Here is a 16,629-nt window from a genome sequence, read left to right as displayed (position 1 = left end):
TTTTGTTTACTTTTGAACATGTACGTGTTATAGTTAGCCACTGTAAGCATATGCTTTTGAACTTTTAGTGAATTGCGATTCGAGCGCTTACACACACACACACACACACACACACACACACACACACACACACACACACACACACACACACACACACACACACACACACACACACACACACACACACACACACACACACACACACACACACACACACACACACACACACACACACACACACACACACACACACACACACACACACACACACACACACACACACACACACACACACATATGCACACACACACAGCATGTGTGTTTGTTTGTGTGTGTGTGTGTGTTTGTGTTGACATGCCAGCCCCCCCTCCCGAAAAACATTTCTGGCTACACCACTGCTGAGAGCTCGTCCCTCGATGTGTTCCATTGTTATATTTGCCATGGCATGCTCTATAGCAGTAATCACGGTGTTAGAATAGTTTAAGTGGAGCAACGGCGCGTTGGAATGTGGAGAAATCGGGGACCTCTTTCCCTTTCTTGCCGAAAGGAGGCGCGCGCGGGACGGTGGCCGCCTGGCTATACCCAGCGCAAACCTGATGCTTCTAACGTTCGGTGTTTTAGCATGTTTAGCGATATCGCAAGGCCCTGTGAGGATTGTGTGGTTTGTAATATCATACACATAAGTTAAATATAAAAACTTAGCAGTGTTTTATGCATGACGGTTCGGCATGCGGCGTGAAGCTCATAAACACCACCTTCGGCCTCGGCAACACCGTCGCCTAGGCGATCGTGCCCGCATTTTGTCTACACAAGTAAATCTGCAGTTGCGTGATGAGTGTTGAATTCACCCTTCATTTGCCCTCGAAAGATTAATTGATGTATTTGCGGTCAGCATCATAAAAGAGCAGATATGCGTAAGGGGCATTTCGCATATGAGATCAAGTGACCCTAGAGAATCTTTTACTACGAACCGCTTATTTGCAAATTCCGTAAACATTTGCGACAAGACGAATGTTGTAATGTAATGGAATAGAATAACTCTATTTAGGTCTTTTGGGGTGTGCACTAGCACGTGACGCGCCGCTCCCACGTCGGAAAATACGGGATTGAAAGAGAATGCAATAAAGTGGGCGGCAGCTTGTGACCGAAGGCTACGAAGCCGCTCTTTGATATATTCGAAATAAATAGACTGCAAGATATATACGTTATGGTGAGCCAAGAATTTTATCAGAGTATTGGCTCGATCTACGAATTTTACATATTTTTGCCTGAAAAAGCTGCTTTAGCTCGAGTATTGTATGGTGCGGCTAAATGATACGAAAGAATGTAGAATGGTACTATCCTTCAGAGCAGCAAAAAGGGAAACTTTCTCCGTGCACGATTTGTAGCCCGAGTTGCATTGCGGCACAAAACACTTCTTGCCCATCTGGACAATATAAGTTGTGTAAATAAGGACACGATGAACAAGGATAAGCTATTTCAAATAGGCTAGCATTTGGGTGGCAGGCGTTTCGACTGGCGAACGTATTTGCACGAATGGGGCCCCGTCTGGTTTGGCGTGTTAGCTTTAACGGGTCAGACAGTGACGTCACGGAATATGGTGTCACTCTCAATTCCTATCATTCCCGAAAGAAAAAGCCGGAAAGCGAATGGTTAGGATGCGGAAAGGGAACGAGCATGACCATTTCACGTTTGTGCACCCAGAGCAGGGCACAAAGTTCTACTTCTGCTACTGCAACAAACAGCATGGCTGTGACGAATAACGAGAGGCACAGTCAGAATGGCACGTGGTGAGTCATGTTGTAATGGTCGTTAAACGGACATCCTTCATTGCCACGCGCCAGCCAGCACGTGTAAACATTCCAAAAGCGGCTGCTTGGATCCATCCAGTATGGTGCATGCACAACGAAAACCCGTGAGAGGAATTTCTAAACAACCATTGTCAAATGCGTTGCTTTCTTCGACAACCGTCATTTAGTGAAACGTCATCCCCCCCCCCCTTGCCCCCGCTTTCTTTTTCAGGGAATACCTTTTTCTTTTTGACTAACCCAGTTCGGGTCCACCACGGTGGATCAGTGGCTAAAGTGCTCGGCTGCTGACCCGAAGGTCGCGGGTTAGATCCCGGCCACGGCGGTCACATTTCAGTGGAGGTGAAATGGTAGAGGCCTGTGTACTGTGCGATGTCGGTGCACGTTAAAGCACCCCAGATGGTCGAAATTTCCGGAGCCCTCCACTACGGCGTCTTTCATAATCATATCGTGGTTTTGGGACATAAAACACCAGATATTATTATTATTCGTCATGGCGGCCTCACCCAATTTGCCACGGTGGCCTTATTTGTGCACGAGCTGAAATATTTTTTAACTTCGTGTTCACCTGTAAACTCATTATCGCTGTTCGCAGAAGCTATATTTCCTATGTGTTTCCATCTGTTGGCTACCGCCACTGAATTTTCTTGATGTTGTGCATTTACTTTCAAATCAGAGTGATATGTGCGGTTACTCTGATAAAAAACGAATGGCCAGCAGTTGAAGAGTTGTCGCAAATGCAGCTTTGTAATGCGACGCGGCCCCCGTTGAAGCGGCTGACCTGAAGCCTCGATACACCCAGCGCAGCCTGTCGGAAAAAATGCGAAGCGCGTCTCCGTGTTCGGCGGGGAGACTGTGCAGCGGAGGCGGCGCGTCGGTACACCTAACCTATTCTAACACCGTGGCAGTAATCAAGGGGGTAAGAAAATAAAAAAGGGGCCAGACTGACAACCCGTGAAAGCATCTTTTGTCTCGGAAAGCTGCTTCCATGGAAGTGAACGCAGAGCTGTAGAGCATGCAGTGTGCGTTCTTTCAATTTAGGAGTAGATGAGTGAATACAACACATGTCAAGAGCCAGTCAGGAAAAGTCGACCTCAAGACACCTCTTGATATGAAATGAACTTTGGACTCCCGGTGAGAAGAATAGCGGGGCAGTTACGGGGGTGGAAGGGGGGGGGGTGTAGGTCGGGGGTGAGAGGGTTACAACTCCCGAAACCCCCCTCCTCCCCCGTCGGTGCGGCACTGATGTTCACTGTGCATTTGGGTACCAATTTCCAGTATATTGGAGGATGGCAAGTTTGTGGCCACACACGGACCAACTGGCGTTGGTCTTTAACCCTTTGAGACACTATGTACACAATTGTCACCACTTGTTTTTGCTATTTGCATCAAATAGGTGCTAAGAAATAGCAAGATATATTGAGCTTTGGATGAACTGAACCTCTTGCATAATAAGTTTGTCTTCATTTAGCTTCATTTTGCCGTGTACCCTTGCATATGACCACTTTGCTGAAGGCACTACCACGTTCAACAAGTCGTTTGATGTGCCGCTTCCTGCAAGCCATGTGAAAAGTCTAATTTTTCTTTGCTCAAAATGGACATAACGAAACATGAATTTGCAATATATTTCTAGCCTGAGATTTCATTCTATTTATGCCAAAACAGAGCATGGATGACTTAAAGATAAATAGATATTTAATTACATCTTAATTAAGATTAGTTACTATAACACACATAAATGAACATATTATGGCATTATTTTTGTTGCAATAGAATACTGAGTGCCTTTAAATAACGTTGTATCGATTTGACACATTTACGGACAGTTCTTAGGTGGCGTCTGAAAGGGTTAAGGTGCTCATATTTTTAATTTTATAGCCGCACCTCAATATAATTTACAGACTTAGTGAATTAACATGTACAAGGAATCATTGTGGGCGAAGCGCGTAGATGGAAAAGAGGAGAACGACACAAGACAGGAGCGCCTGTCTTGTGTCGTTCTCCTCTTTTCCGTCTACCTTTTTCGCGCTTTGCCCACAATGAATCCTCACCATCTAGCCCAATTTGCAGTTCTATTAAATATACAAGGAAGTTTTCATTGCTGACAGCAGTGTATATTGAATGTAAGCTCAAAACAAATATCGGAAGCAACTGTGTTATCAGAGCTCTCAACTCAAAAGTTCTTGCTTGTGGGACCACGTTCATTTTGGCTGAGAGATGCTTGGTTGGCAGCGGTTGCATGTAGCGAGTGCTGGAAGAAGAAGGTGATCGATAGTGGCCAACCCCAGCCAAGTGACTTCGTTTCTTTGTGGCTTGCTGGGTCAGGGTGGAGGTTTGTGGGTGCTTCAGGGTGCCACTTGGGTACCTGTTGCAGGTGAGTCATGCTATTTGAAAGTGTGGCCAATGGCCAGGATGTCTTCAATCACGCACACAGGGTCCTCCAAGCCTACTATTTGCAAATCCAAAAAATGCTGCTTATGCTGGCGAGGGTGCAATATTGAGGGTTATGGTGGCACTTTTGCTAAGCACTGTGCGGAAGTTTGCAGATTTTGGCCTTGAATTGCAGTGGTTCATGGAAGGCAAAAAGGTGCTTGCTGCTGATCACCCTATAATAATCGGTCTGAAGGATTTCAATGACGAAAGAGTGCAAATAGTCACGCTGTGCATACAAACTTCCAGCCTTTTCGGTGAGCTGCATCAGATTTCTTTTTTCAAAAATAAAGAGCCTTTCAAGCGAGCCAGCTGTTGAAGAAGGCAACTTTTCGTGTTTAACAGGTATCTCCAAAAGGTGCGAGCACTTGTGCGGGACAGGAGAGTTGGGGTAGCAGTCCTCGCTTCCAAGTCATTTTCTCACACACGGGAAGTTATGCGTATTGTACTGCCCAATTTCCATTTGACAGATAAAAACACAAACATTACAAATGCACCACTTACATATGAATAAGATTTGCATCTAAAATGCAAGCTTGCATGAGTAATGAAAGCATCATTATAACGTGAAAAGTGAATAAATAATTGAAACAAATTGCATATTATTTCACTTAACAGCATTAGAGTTCCAGAAATTAGCTATGGCCTGCGTTCAACAAGTTCATTTTTGTGAGCATAAGTGCATCACTTGAAAGCAAACTAGCGGTGCAGTGCGCAGGTCAGATGCTCCAAAAGCTGGAACAAACGCTGTTTGCAGTTGCTGCTAAATTTCTTGTGAGCAGATGAACTGCCAACGAACTGCGTTAAATGAGAACACAATATTGTCTGCATACACCACAAAACAAGTTCTAGCATAGCATGCATGCTTTCCTCATGAGTCTACTTCAGGCTTCTCTACAATGTTGCACGCAGACAAAAGTGTGTCACTGAAAATATTCAGGCCACTTTATTTGAGCATCAGTAATTCTAAGAACAGACTAAACATAACCAAATTTTGCATACGTCCATAATTTATCGAAGTGCATTGCCTAAACGAAAGTACACTCCACTCTTCAAGAAGCCTGCATGATATTAAAACTAATGCACACTAAAATTAATGGTCTACTCACCGGTGAGGCAATTGTTGCGAGTGACCCGTTTCATACAAACTAGCAAAGTGTCAGTCACTTTTTACCCGAAGTTTCTAATGCACAGGTTGCTCTCCATTGTGCGATGCCTGCTTCTTTCAGGAAACGATGCATTTCCTCCGCAATGACATGCACAACAAAAGTCTATGATCTTTTTGTGGCTTGTGTGTGGCACACTGTGAGAGCTTGTTTCGCTTCAAGGTTGACGCTGGATCTGCTGCTTCCAGGCGGGCCCACTCAGTTGGAATCATGTATTGGACTTGCTTGCCTCTTGAATCTCCTGCCGCGCACACTTTTACAATTCATCCAGTATAAGCAGGATTATCACACAGCTGTGTACCTTCTCTCCTTTTGTTGCCATGAGTGCGCTGGCAGCTACTTGGGAGGGAGGGGTGGGGATCAAGGGAGCAATGCATCGCAATAAGCAGGGAAAAAAATGTTTTTGCACTGTTCATTGCTATTTTCCACAGGGGCAATGTGTCATGGCCCTGAGCATTGTCTATTTGTTTTCTTTTGGAACACGTCGGCCACTCCTGATGCCAGCACCTGGCAGCACCCTGTGGTAGCTGTGATGGTGGGCTCTTAGATCATCCGCTAGCATGTTGTCTATAAAATCAGCCAGCACTTGTTGGGCCTGCTTCTGTGTAGTTAGAATGGTGTTGCGAGGGAGAGAGCTAATTATTTTTTGGCTGTTTTGGACACACAATTGTTAATTCCCGGCTCCAGGCAGTGTCGTGATATTTGGGCCACGTTTTCATAGGAGCCTTCACTATTGATCGTTTTTTGTGTTCACATAGTGTTGTAAGGCCTCGTTAACCCTTTCAGACGCCACCTATGAAGAACTATCTGTAAATGTGTCAAATTTACACAAAATTATTTCAAGGCACTTAGTATTCTATTGCAACAAAAATAATGTCATAATACAATGATTTATGAGTTTTATTACAATTATTAATAATTAAATAGTAATTAAATATTTATACATTCTGAAGTCATTTATGCTCTGTTTTTTCATCAATAGAATCAAATATCAGGCCATGCAAATTCGTTTTCGGTTATGTTCATTGCGAGCAATGGAAATTACACTTTACGAACGTGGTAGTGCCTTCAGCAAAGTGATCATATGCAAAATAAGCTAAATTAAAAAGAACAGTCAAAATAAAGCTAAATGAAGACACATGGTTCATCTTATCGAGACATTAATGTATCTTGTTCTTTCATAGCCACTGGTCGACACAAACTAGCATAAATAAGTGGCGTACACACTTGTGTGCAAAGCGTCTGAAAGTGTTAAAGGGTTTTGAATTATGTTTGCGCATAGGCTACAACTTTATAAAATCATTCACACCTTAAATTAAGCGACACACTTTGCATAAAGTTGAAGAGGGCAACAACAGTTGGCTGTTGCCTTCCTCAACTTGTTGAGAGCACAGTCATTGCTGCTGACGGTTGCTCCTCCCGCAGCCATTGCTGGCACTTGTTTCAGCTGTAGTGCATAGAATATTCTAGGCATTATAGTTGAGCACTATGCCACCAGGTGGTGTAAGTGGCCAGTATTATTTACTGGCCACTCACATTTTCTCCAGTAGGCTGATAATCTGCTAATGCTAAGAAGTGGGCCGACAAAGCTATCTGATAACGATCGCTGAAGCACATAAAGTGAGCTGGTATCTTTGATGGTGAAGTTATAGCCATATCAGGCCCGTAGCCAGGCTCCCCCCCCCCCCCCCCCGAAATTTTTATGATACATGGTGTTTTACCAAAAATAAATAATGAAAATAGGTGTTTTTCTCAAATAGTCAAGGCTTTCAGCAAGTGGGCCCCCCCCCCGAAAAAAATTCCTGGCTACGGGCCTGAGCCATATGGATCCTGACATAGATCAGATGGCAAGAGCATGATGCTGCTGCTGACTGTATGGATGTGCTGCAGTGACTCGCTCCTCTTGTGGGTTTCCTTGCATAGGGATACTTGGCATGTAAGCATTCATTAGATTTGCAGCCCACAATAAAGCAAGGGCAATACCTGGAGAACAGAAACCTCAAGACCAACACTAGTCATGCAGCTCGCATCAAACATGGAGCACATTGCAGCACAGGCAGATGACGATCGCTCTCTGGTGGAAGATGCCAATTGTGATTGTGTATTCTTTTTCTTTTTACAATCAATTGCAAGGTGTTCAAACTATCAATACGTTTTGTTGGGCTAGTTGGTTCATGACTTCTGAAGGAAAAAATTGTAGCGCAAAGCAACACACGGACAGACAGAGACCCTGAAACCATTTTCACAACGTCGTATAAACACATTAAGCAGGTAGCGCCAGTCCCGTCCTCTCTGTCTGTCCGTGTGTTGCTTTGCGCTACAATTTTTTCCTTCAGAAGTTCAAACTATCACAAACAATATTTCTTCACAATTCAGTTTGAAAAATTGGCAGCAACGTGTGTGAGAAGTTCCTATCAGAATTGGTTGCCTGTGTGCTCACCCAAGGAAGGTACCATGGGGAGGGTTGGCTGAAAACAGCAGTGCTACTAGCTGTGGCAATTCACTGATTGAAAGCCTTATAATAAACTAATGGAGAGAGAATGAAGCAGCCTGCTGATGACCCTTTTGACTTGCTTTACCTGCTTAATGTGTTTATACGACGTTGTGAAAATGGTTTCAGGGTCTCTTTACGCTTAGTCGCTCTCCTGCATAAACCTTGCAGCACTTCCATACTACTCAGATATGACCATCTGAATATGCCATTGTGAATTTCACCATGAAAGGATAGATTCTGACTGACCGTAGCATAGCATTGTGTGTTTAATTACCAGGTGGGTGATTCTGAGCCTTTGGTTGATGTGCAGGGGAGTGTGCGGCTTTTGAGTGAGGCGCTTCCAAGCAAGTTACATTGCGCCCTCATCGAGCTGGTGCCCTACTTCACTGACAGCTTTGGAAACATGACTCGCATTGACTATGGCACAGGTAGGAATTTCAACTTTCCATGTTGCTTCTCTGACTTGTTGGGCAGTAGCCTTGCCAAGGGGTGTGCAAAAGCAGTTTGGAAGAAAGTAGGTGAAGACAGGAAAGAACCTCACTTGCTACTGATTTTATCATCAAAACCTGTGGGCAACCACTCCGTGAAGCTGGCTACACAGCGAAGCTGCCTGTACATGATGATCCCCTTGCTGAATTTTGTTGCAGTGGCCTTCGTTGCCTCGGCTTCGCGAGTTGGCTTTTTCGAGTCTCTCCGATGATGAATTGCCTCCGCTTTGTGAGCTTGGTACAGTATAGACCGCTTATAACGTAAGTCGCCGGAGTCGCGAATATCCGCACTATAAGCGGTACCGCACTATAACCAAAACAACCTTCTTCAAAGGCTGCACTTGCGCAAAACGTGTTGAGCATGTAGCCTCGCGTATCCGACAATCGACATATGCGATTTGGGGCGCTTACAACCGCTTAAATGTCCGAATGTTCAAAAATTAACCGCCAAAGACCTGCATTGCCAACGAAATGAACACGGGGGAAAAAAGCAAACAAAACAAAGTGCCATCGCGGAAATTCGCCGACTACGTTTCAGGCCACCTCGAGGTATGCGCATTACACAGAAACCATGTCGAATCGCGACCGAAATTTCACGTGCTGAGCGGTACCGATCGTTCGATTTCACGGGCGCGCACGCGATGTCCAAGACATTGCAATCGAATCCGGAACCACAATTCGAGAGTTGCATGTGGCAACCATGCCCTCGTTTTCATTAACTATATGATTCTCTTCCCTTCAAGTGCAGCCATCGCAAAAAGTTTCGTGGATTCCGCACCAAACCGCAACTTTTATCGCCCGCGACCGCTACCGAAAAGCAACCAACGCTGATTAGGCCTAGCGTGCCGTTCAGCATGTTGTGGGAAGTTTGTCCAAGACAACATGAAGATCGGACGTCGAAAAGATCGCACTCAAGCACTAACTTAAGAACAGCGCGCGTGATACGAAGTTTGTGTTCGCGGCCGGAGATCAACGGCGACAAAAGCCCGCCAAGCTCGTTTAAGTCCGCGCACTGGCAGAAAAGCGAAAGCTCGCGTCATGAAGCCGCAAAACTTTTCAATTTGCGGACGAGGTCGCAAACGCGATATCTGTAGCAAGTGTGATAACGACGACGCTTTTCCCGACAGGAAACTTACTTTAAAGCGCACTTGATGAGGACGCGATCGTACGTTCCACGCGTAACGCGCTGCCGGCAAGCGGCCGCGAGCCTTGCCGCCTTGCCGGCGCCGGTGCAAAGGCTACTCCGTCGCCTAGGCAACCACCATCCTTCCCTACTCGGCGAGCCCGCACAGCGCTGCCGCGGTCTTTTTCCTCCCTCCGCCCCTCGTTCGTTCACTGTGCGTGCCCTCGCCCTTCGTAACGACCTCGTCGCTCCCTCCCCAGCGGCGTACTTCCTTTGAGAACCGCACTCGCTACCGCGTTTGTCAGAAATATTTTCCCGCAACCGCATTATAAACGGTATTTCATCTTGGGGGACTGCACAATAAGCGGTATGCGTATACATGCGGTTCTATGGGAGGGTGAACGGGAGTCGAAAAAGACCGCATTATAACCGGTCCTGCACTATATGCGGTTACGTTATAAGTGGTCTGCACTGTACTTAGCCTCTGCTTTGCGAGCTTGCAATGCTGCGTCTTTGGCACAGTGACGTCTGTATGGACGTAAATATATGTATATATACCGGGTGTCCCAGCTATCTTGAGCCAAGGGTTAAAAAATATAATATTAGAGGCAGGCGAGTGAAATCAGTTACAAATTGCTCACAGCCACCTTGCACACTACAGACAATTTTTTGTTTTGTAATTAAATAATTTGTTAATTAGGATTATTTAACTAAATTGCTGAATATTGACTTTAGGCAAGAAATGCGACTTGAAAAGTTCAAGAGCATCTTCAGAAACCCCCACTGCATTATTAGCGATAAAAAAAGTCTTACATACTATACAATTTTTTTCAAGCTGCAAAGAAAGCCCGCGAAATACAAAAAGAACCACGTGACTAGCGTATTTGCGCTCAGCGAACGTGCTGCTCTCAGCCGTGGTTTGAGCGAAGGAAATTAGCTGCGGCCGCGACTCGCCGGCTACGTTGCAGCGGTAGGCCGATAAGTTAACGGTCGTTTATTGGCCCGCGTCAGCCAGTTGGCGCGCGTGACGTTGCAAGTTGTAGCGAGTGCTGCAACTTGCACCGTCAAGAGGGTCAGTAAGAATGACTTTCCTGAATGCGAACCTTGTGTTAGTTCAGGAAGGGATGCCATATTTTGACAATACAGCCTCTGCGTCCCCACCTTCTTCCCCTAAACAGACAGTATAATGACCCCGTACGTCTAGTATTGCACCTTCCGGTGTAAGGCCACTGGTGGCATTTTTGACGTCTTTCCTCGACGTTTACTGTGTTCAATAATGCATGTTGCTGGGCGAGTCGGTCGTCCATCATGAAACAAGGTGCTGCGCGAAGTAAACACGGACTTCGCGCAGCACCTTGTTTCATGTTTACTGTGTTATTTATTTATTTTATTTATTTATAGATACTGCGATCTGGTACCAGATCTTAGCAGGGTGGATATACATGAAAAAGTACAAGCAGTTCAGCACATAAAAATTGCAGGCTTTGTTCAAACATTTGTAAGAATTCAATAAACACAGGTAACGAGCAAATAAAATTACACAAACACAAATTCATAACATATTCAGATGTTTTTCAAACATTGCTAAGGACTATTGAGAAACAATTTCAGTATTAAGATTATTCCAGTCTGCTATAGTCCTAGGAAAAAAAGAATATTTAAAACAGTTATTCCTTGTGTTAAAGGGAACTATGGTTAAAGCATGCCTTTGCCTGGTTTGATAACCTGTTGAGTAAGAAAAATAATTTGAAGTGTTGACGTTATAATGTCCATTTACAAGTTGAAATAAAAACTTTAATCGGCAGACACGGTTGCGCTTCGTCACCAGGGGTAGTCCGCTGCATTTAATTAGCTCACTCACAGATGTGCGGCCGTAGGGATTGAAAATGAATCGAACAACCTTATGTTGTATGCGTTCAAGTTTTTTAACATTGGTTAAAGTGAATGGGTCCCAGAGAATCACTGCATATTCCAACAACGGTCGAATGTATGAATTGTATGTTAAGAAACGAACAGTAGGTGTAGATGACTTCAATGTGCGTCTCAAGAAAAACAGTTTGCGCAGAGAACTAGAAACAACAGTATTTATGTGCTTATTCCAAGAAAGATTATTAGTGATCCACAGGCCTAAATATTTGTACTCTGTTACCTCTAATAGTGATACACTATTCACACCATATGCATAATGAAGAGGAATGAAGAGGAAAGGAATTGGTGGGGTGGGGACTGAGAGCTTTCAGCGCATGCTTTTACGTGTCGGCGTGGGTGTAAGACCTGAAGAGGCCAGTAGTGTTGCCATGCCGTCAATATTTATTAAGTGCATTGGCTCTTTTTGGAAGAGAAAAGGTGTAGCGAAAGAGAAGGGGTGTTGAGGAAAAAGATGGAGTAAAAGCTTGTCTGTGTAGTGACAGTTCAAGTACAGTGCTATATGACGTACACTACACTGTAAGACATCCGGGACCACTTATCTATGCATGCCGGCTGTGATTGAAGTGGCAGATAAATCCTGGTTAGTGAGACGCATAAGCTTACAGCTGCACCAAGGAGCGGTGTCATTCAAAACATTATTATCCTTGCAATGGGCGGCAAGGGGCCGGGGACTGATTAGAGAATGGCGTTTGCGCATTTTAATGATCGTAATGCAGAGAGGGTGCCTGGGTGTTCATTTATTCCGTTTTTTATCATGTTGAATTTGTAGATAAAGTAAGATTCACGTTTCCATTCTCTGGTTGTTCGAAAATTGTTTTCCAAGATACCATCTAAGTTGTGATCTTTCAATGCAATATGTTTAGAAAGCGGAAGGCCGTGTGGGGAACGTACATGTGACCGATGGCTGTTGAACCTAATTCTAAAAGTCGTGTCTGTCAGGCCTACGTATTGCATGTTGAAATAAAAACTTTAATCGGCAGACACGGTTGCGCTTCGTCACCAGGGGTAGTCCGCTGCATTTAATTAGCTCACTCACAGATGTGCGGCCATTCCAAAAGGTATATGACATTGCTTGAGTCACAGTCGAGTGCACCACTTATCCTGTGCTTAAAATTTGAAGATGTGCTTTCTGCCACCATTGTTGTCTGCATGTGTTTGCATACTCTGCATCTTCCTTTTCCGCGAGGGCGACGCCTGATTTGAGGCTTTGTACCTATCTTTGAATTTATTAAATGATTCCTGATACTTCTTGGCCGCCTGTATACCACACCCGGAGGGGAAGTGAAAATTTTGGACAGTCACTTGCTCTGTTCCAATATGTTAAAGTGTTTTTTAAAAAATCTTATTAATGTTCGGTGGGTTGTTTGGGAAAGTTAATATACAAGATTTTTCTTGCGCTGCTGATCAGCATCTCTTTGTTGGTGTAGTAGAGTCTGGTGGTCCAGATTTTCCGCTTTTCTACGTTTATACTTATAACCTTTAAGCAACCGAAGTTACTCTTCTGCATTTAAGCCTATACAGTCGATCCCGGATATATTGAACTCGGATATATCGAATTATTGGCTATATCGAACAGTTGAGAAATCCCCTTGAATTTCCCATGCAAAAGTATGGGGTTGGTGTGCACGTATATCGAACTCCCGCGCAGCAAAACATCCGCTATATCGAACGCTGCCCCGCGCCGTAGCCCAGAAAGTGCATTTTTCCAAACAACAATTGATCATTTTTCGGCCGCGTTCTTATAAGTTCCAATCCCTCGTCGCGCGCAGGTGACGAAATTGCATTGCTCTAGTTCGTTGCGCAGCGCTTGTCAGTTCACCGGTATATTTTACGCGCAGTACGCAGGTTTTAACGCATGGGCTAGTGTTTTTCAAAGAGGCTGATTGCCGAGGGCACCAAAATGAGAATTCGAAGTGACTTCGCAGTCTTGTTGTAATGTTTGCATTCCCTTCCTTGTCTCTTCGCGCACCATGGCATGCGGGCCCGCAAAGCATGGCCTTTGAGATCCGCAACCTCGTGACGTATTTTTAGTGTTTTCGGTTTTAAAACGCTGATCTCAGAGGCTACGCTTTTTTTCGCATTTCTCGCCAAAGTAGCGGCTGCCTTCTGCAAAGCCACAAGTGCCATCGGTATCGCCAACATGTCAACGGTGGAGAAATGTTTCTTCGTGCAGCGGTGCAGCGTTGTCCCTTGCAGAATGTGTACTGTGTGTATTTCGCGCTTTGTTCTTGATAAATCGTCATTCGGGAGTCAAACTAAACATTGTCCCGCTAGTAGCGATAAAAATGATGACCGGTGCTTGAAACGACGTCAAGTAAAGCACTGTCGTGCACTGTTTCCTTACGGGCGTTGGTGCCAGGTGACGACTTCGGGCGCGTCATGACTGCCGACTACGGCGTACGGTGCGTGAGTGAATTTTGCGACTTAGCGTTTCCGGGCGCCGTATCGGACGGGAGTACAGCGAGTGACTTCATCGGTGCAGATAACGACGTAGCTGTTTCTGACTGCATCGATGCCGAGATCATAGCTAACGTTGTCGGTGCTGCGGAAATGGACCCGCGCGGTTTGAAGATGCCAGCCGCCGCTGCCACCGCTAAACCCTTTACGACACTACAGAGCTCGCATCAGCGTTCAGCGTCGATCACCGCTGTTGTGGTGGAAGGTGCTGAATTTACTTATTTGGAAAGTTTACATAATATTGACGATGACTTGAATTCACGGCGCGCAAGAAGAAAGACAAGTTGACGGACTTCTTGCCTTGTTCTTCAGCATATGTGAGCGAATCGTCATGTTCGTGCTTTTTACGATTTCAGAAAACTGTGTCGAGGCCTGCAGTGCTTTAATTAAAGCCTTAAATACGCATATTTCGTATTTCGAATTATCGATATATCGAACTATTTCGCGATCCCCTTCGAGTTCGATATATCCGGGATCGACTGTATATATTGCCACGTGCGTTTCTTATTATCACTTTTGCTGTATTCGGTTTTCGCCCACAAAGACTGTCAGCAACGCTCAGCGCAAACCTCACCTCATTGTTTGAGAAGCTTCATGATTATTGTAGATCATTTTGTTAAGATTGCACGCAAGACGCGAACACTCGAGCTTATTCTAGAGCTTGCGCAACAACCGGCGATAACGCTGGAATATTCAACTGCACATATATAAATGCCGACGCGCTTCACCGCTTGTCAGTTGACCGACAGCCGACGCTCTGTTCGCCGCTATCAGTTCATGCCGTGTGTATTGCTGTAAATCAACTTTCTGTATCTCGGCCACAAGTTCGGCCAAATAAAGAGTTTTATCTTGGACATGTTGCCTGCGCTATTCGTTGAGATCACGACCACGTGACATCTGGTGGAGGTGTTTCACCCTCTTCGATGCTGCCGAACCTGCTTCGACGAATCGAGGTCCCGAACCAGATTTTGACGTCAACACGAGCCTTCCGAAGGTCAAGCAAGACCAGCTCAAAACCCTGCTCCTGCAATACAAGGACTGCTTCTCGTCGTCGTCAAGAATTCGACAGACCCCAGTCACGAAACTTCGCATCATAACAGAAGAAAGTGCCCGATCAATCCGTCAGAGCCCATACCGACTTTCGACGTGAGAACATGAGGCCGTCAAGAAACAGGTCGACAAAATGCTACGCGACGACATCATCCAGCTGTCCAAGAGTCGGTGGGCATCACCTGTGGTGTTAGTGAGGAAGAAGGATGGGACCCTACGTTTCTGTGTCGATTATCGTCGCCTGAACAAAATCATGAAAAAGGACGTGTACCCTCTCCCACATATAGACGACGCCCTAGATCGACTCCACAACGCAAAGTACTTTTCTTCTATGGACCTCAAGACCGGCTACTGGCAAATCGAAGTTGATGAGAGAGACCGAGAAAAGACTGCCTTCATAACACCGGACGGCCTGTTCGAGTTCAAGGTCATGCCCTTCGGTCTTTGCTCAGCACCTGCAACTTTCCAACGAGTCATGGATACAGTATTAGCTCGCTTGAAGTGGCAAACTTGCCTTGTTTACTTGGGCGACGTCGTTGTGTTTTCCTCGAACTTCGACGAACACCTCCAGTGCCTTGAATCCGTACTTCAAGCAATCAAGAACTTCGGGCTCACCCTGAAGGCAGAAAAGTGCCGCTTTGCGTACGAGGAGCTCTTGTTTTTGGGTCACGTGATCAGCAAGACTGAAGTGCGCCCAGACCTGCAGAAAACAGCTGCCATTGCCGCTTTCCCGCCACCCACCGACAAGAAGGCCGTGCGCCGATTTCTCAGCTTGTGCGGCTATTACAGACGCTTTGTCAAAGAATTTTCATGGATCGCCAAGCCACTAACGCAGCTCACGAAGACCGACGTCGAATTCAGGTGGCAAACAGCGCCAGTCGAAGCATTTCGTGAACTGAAACGACGCCTGCAGACGCCGCCGATACTTGCGCATTTCGACGAATACGCCGATACGGAGATTCACACTGATGCGAGCAGCATAGGACTCGGTGCCGTCCTTGTGTAGGGGACGGACGGACTACAAAGGGTTATCAGTTATGCTAGCCGGTCGCTGTTTAAGGCAGAGGCCAACTATTCCACAACAGAAAAGGAGTGCCTCGCCATCATCTGGCCTACCTCAATGGTTCGTCCCTACCTCATCACGCCTTGTGTTGGCTAGCTAAATTGATGGACCCTTCAGGTCGCCTCGCACGGTGGAGCCTAAGACTTCAAGAATTCGACATTACCGTCGTGTACAAGTCCGGAAGGAAGCGCTCTGACGCCGACTGCTTGTCTCGTGCCCCCGTTGACCCACCACCGCCCGACGACCAGGATGATGACAGCTTCTCGGCAGCCATAACTGCCGACGACTTTGCTGAACGACAGCGAGCCGACCCGGAACTGAAGGGTCTAGTGGAATACTTGGAGGGCAGGACCATTGTTGTTCCAAAAGTATTCAGGCGAGGATTGGCATTATTTTCCTTGAAAAACAACGTCCTCGTAAAGAAGAACTTCTCTTCGGCCCAAGCCAGCTACCTTATCGTTGTACCTTCGGGACTGCGACCAGAAATTCTGCATGCCCTGCACGACGACCTGACGGCTGGACACCTCGGTACTTTCCCGCACGCTCGCACGAGTACAGGAAAGGTACTACTGGCCGTGCCTTGCCGCCGATGTCACTCACTACGTAAGGACGTGCCGAGAC

The 16,629-nt window shown here is 45.9% G+C and overlaps 1 protein-coding gene across 3 annotated transcripts in view; it reads left to right on the top strand.

Annotated features, from left to right (window-relative positions):
- LOC119389691 (serine/threonine-protein phosphatase 2A activator) overlaps positions 1 to 16,629 on the top strand; it is a 332,541-nt gene that overhangs the window by 46,622 nt on the left and 269,290 nt on the right. For all 3 annotated transcript variants that reach the window (XM_049413688.1, XM_037657064.2, XM_037657057.2), the window contains one exon: positions 8,209 to 8,326. In XM_049413688.1, the coding sequence (XP_049269645.1) occupies positions 8,209 to 8,326 (118 nt within the window). The remainder of the gene's footprint in view (positions 1 to 8,208; positions 8,327 to 16,629) is intronic.

This window comes from Rhipicephalus sanguineus, chromosome 1 (assembly GCF_013339695.2).
Source record: "Rhipicephalus sanguineus isolate Rsan-2018 chromosome 1, BIME_Rsan_1.4, whole genome shotgun sequence".
NCBI classification, from domain to species: domain Eukaryota; kingdom Metazoa; phylum Arthropoda; class Arachnida; order Ixodida; family Ixodidae; genus Rhipicephalus; species Rhipicephalus sanguineus.
Note: the sequence above shows the minus strand (reverse complement) of the source record. Positions and strands in the feature narration are given on the sequence as shown.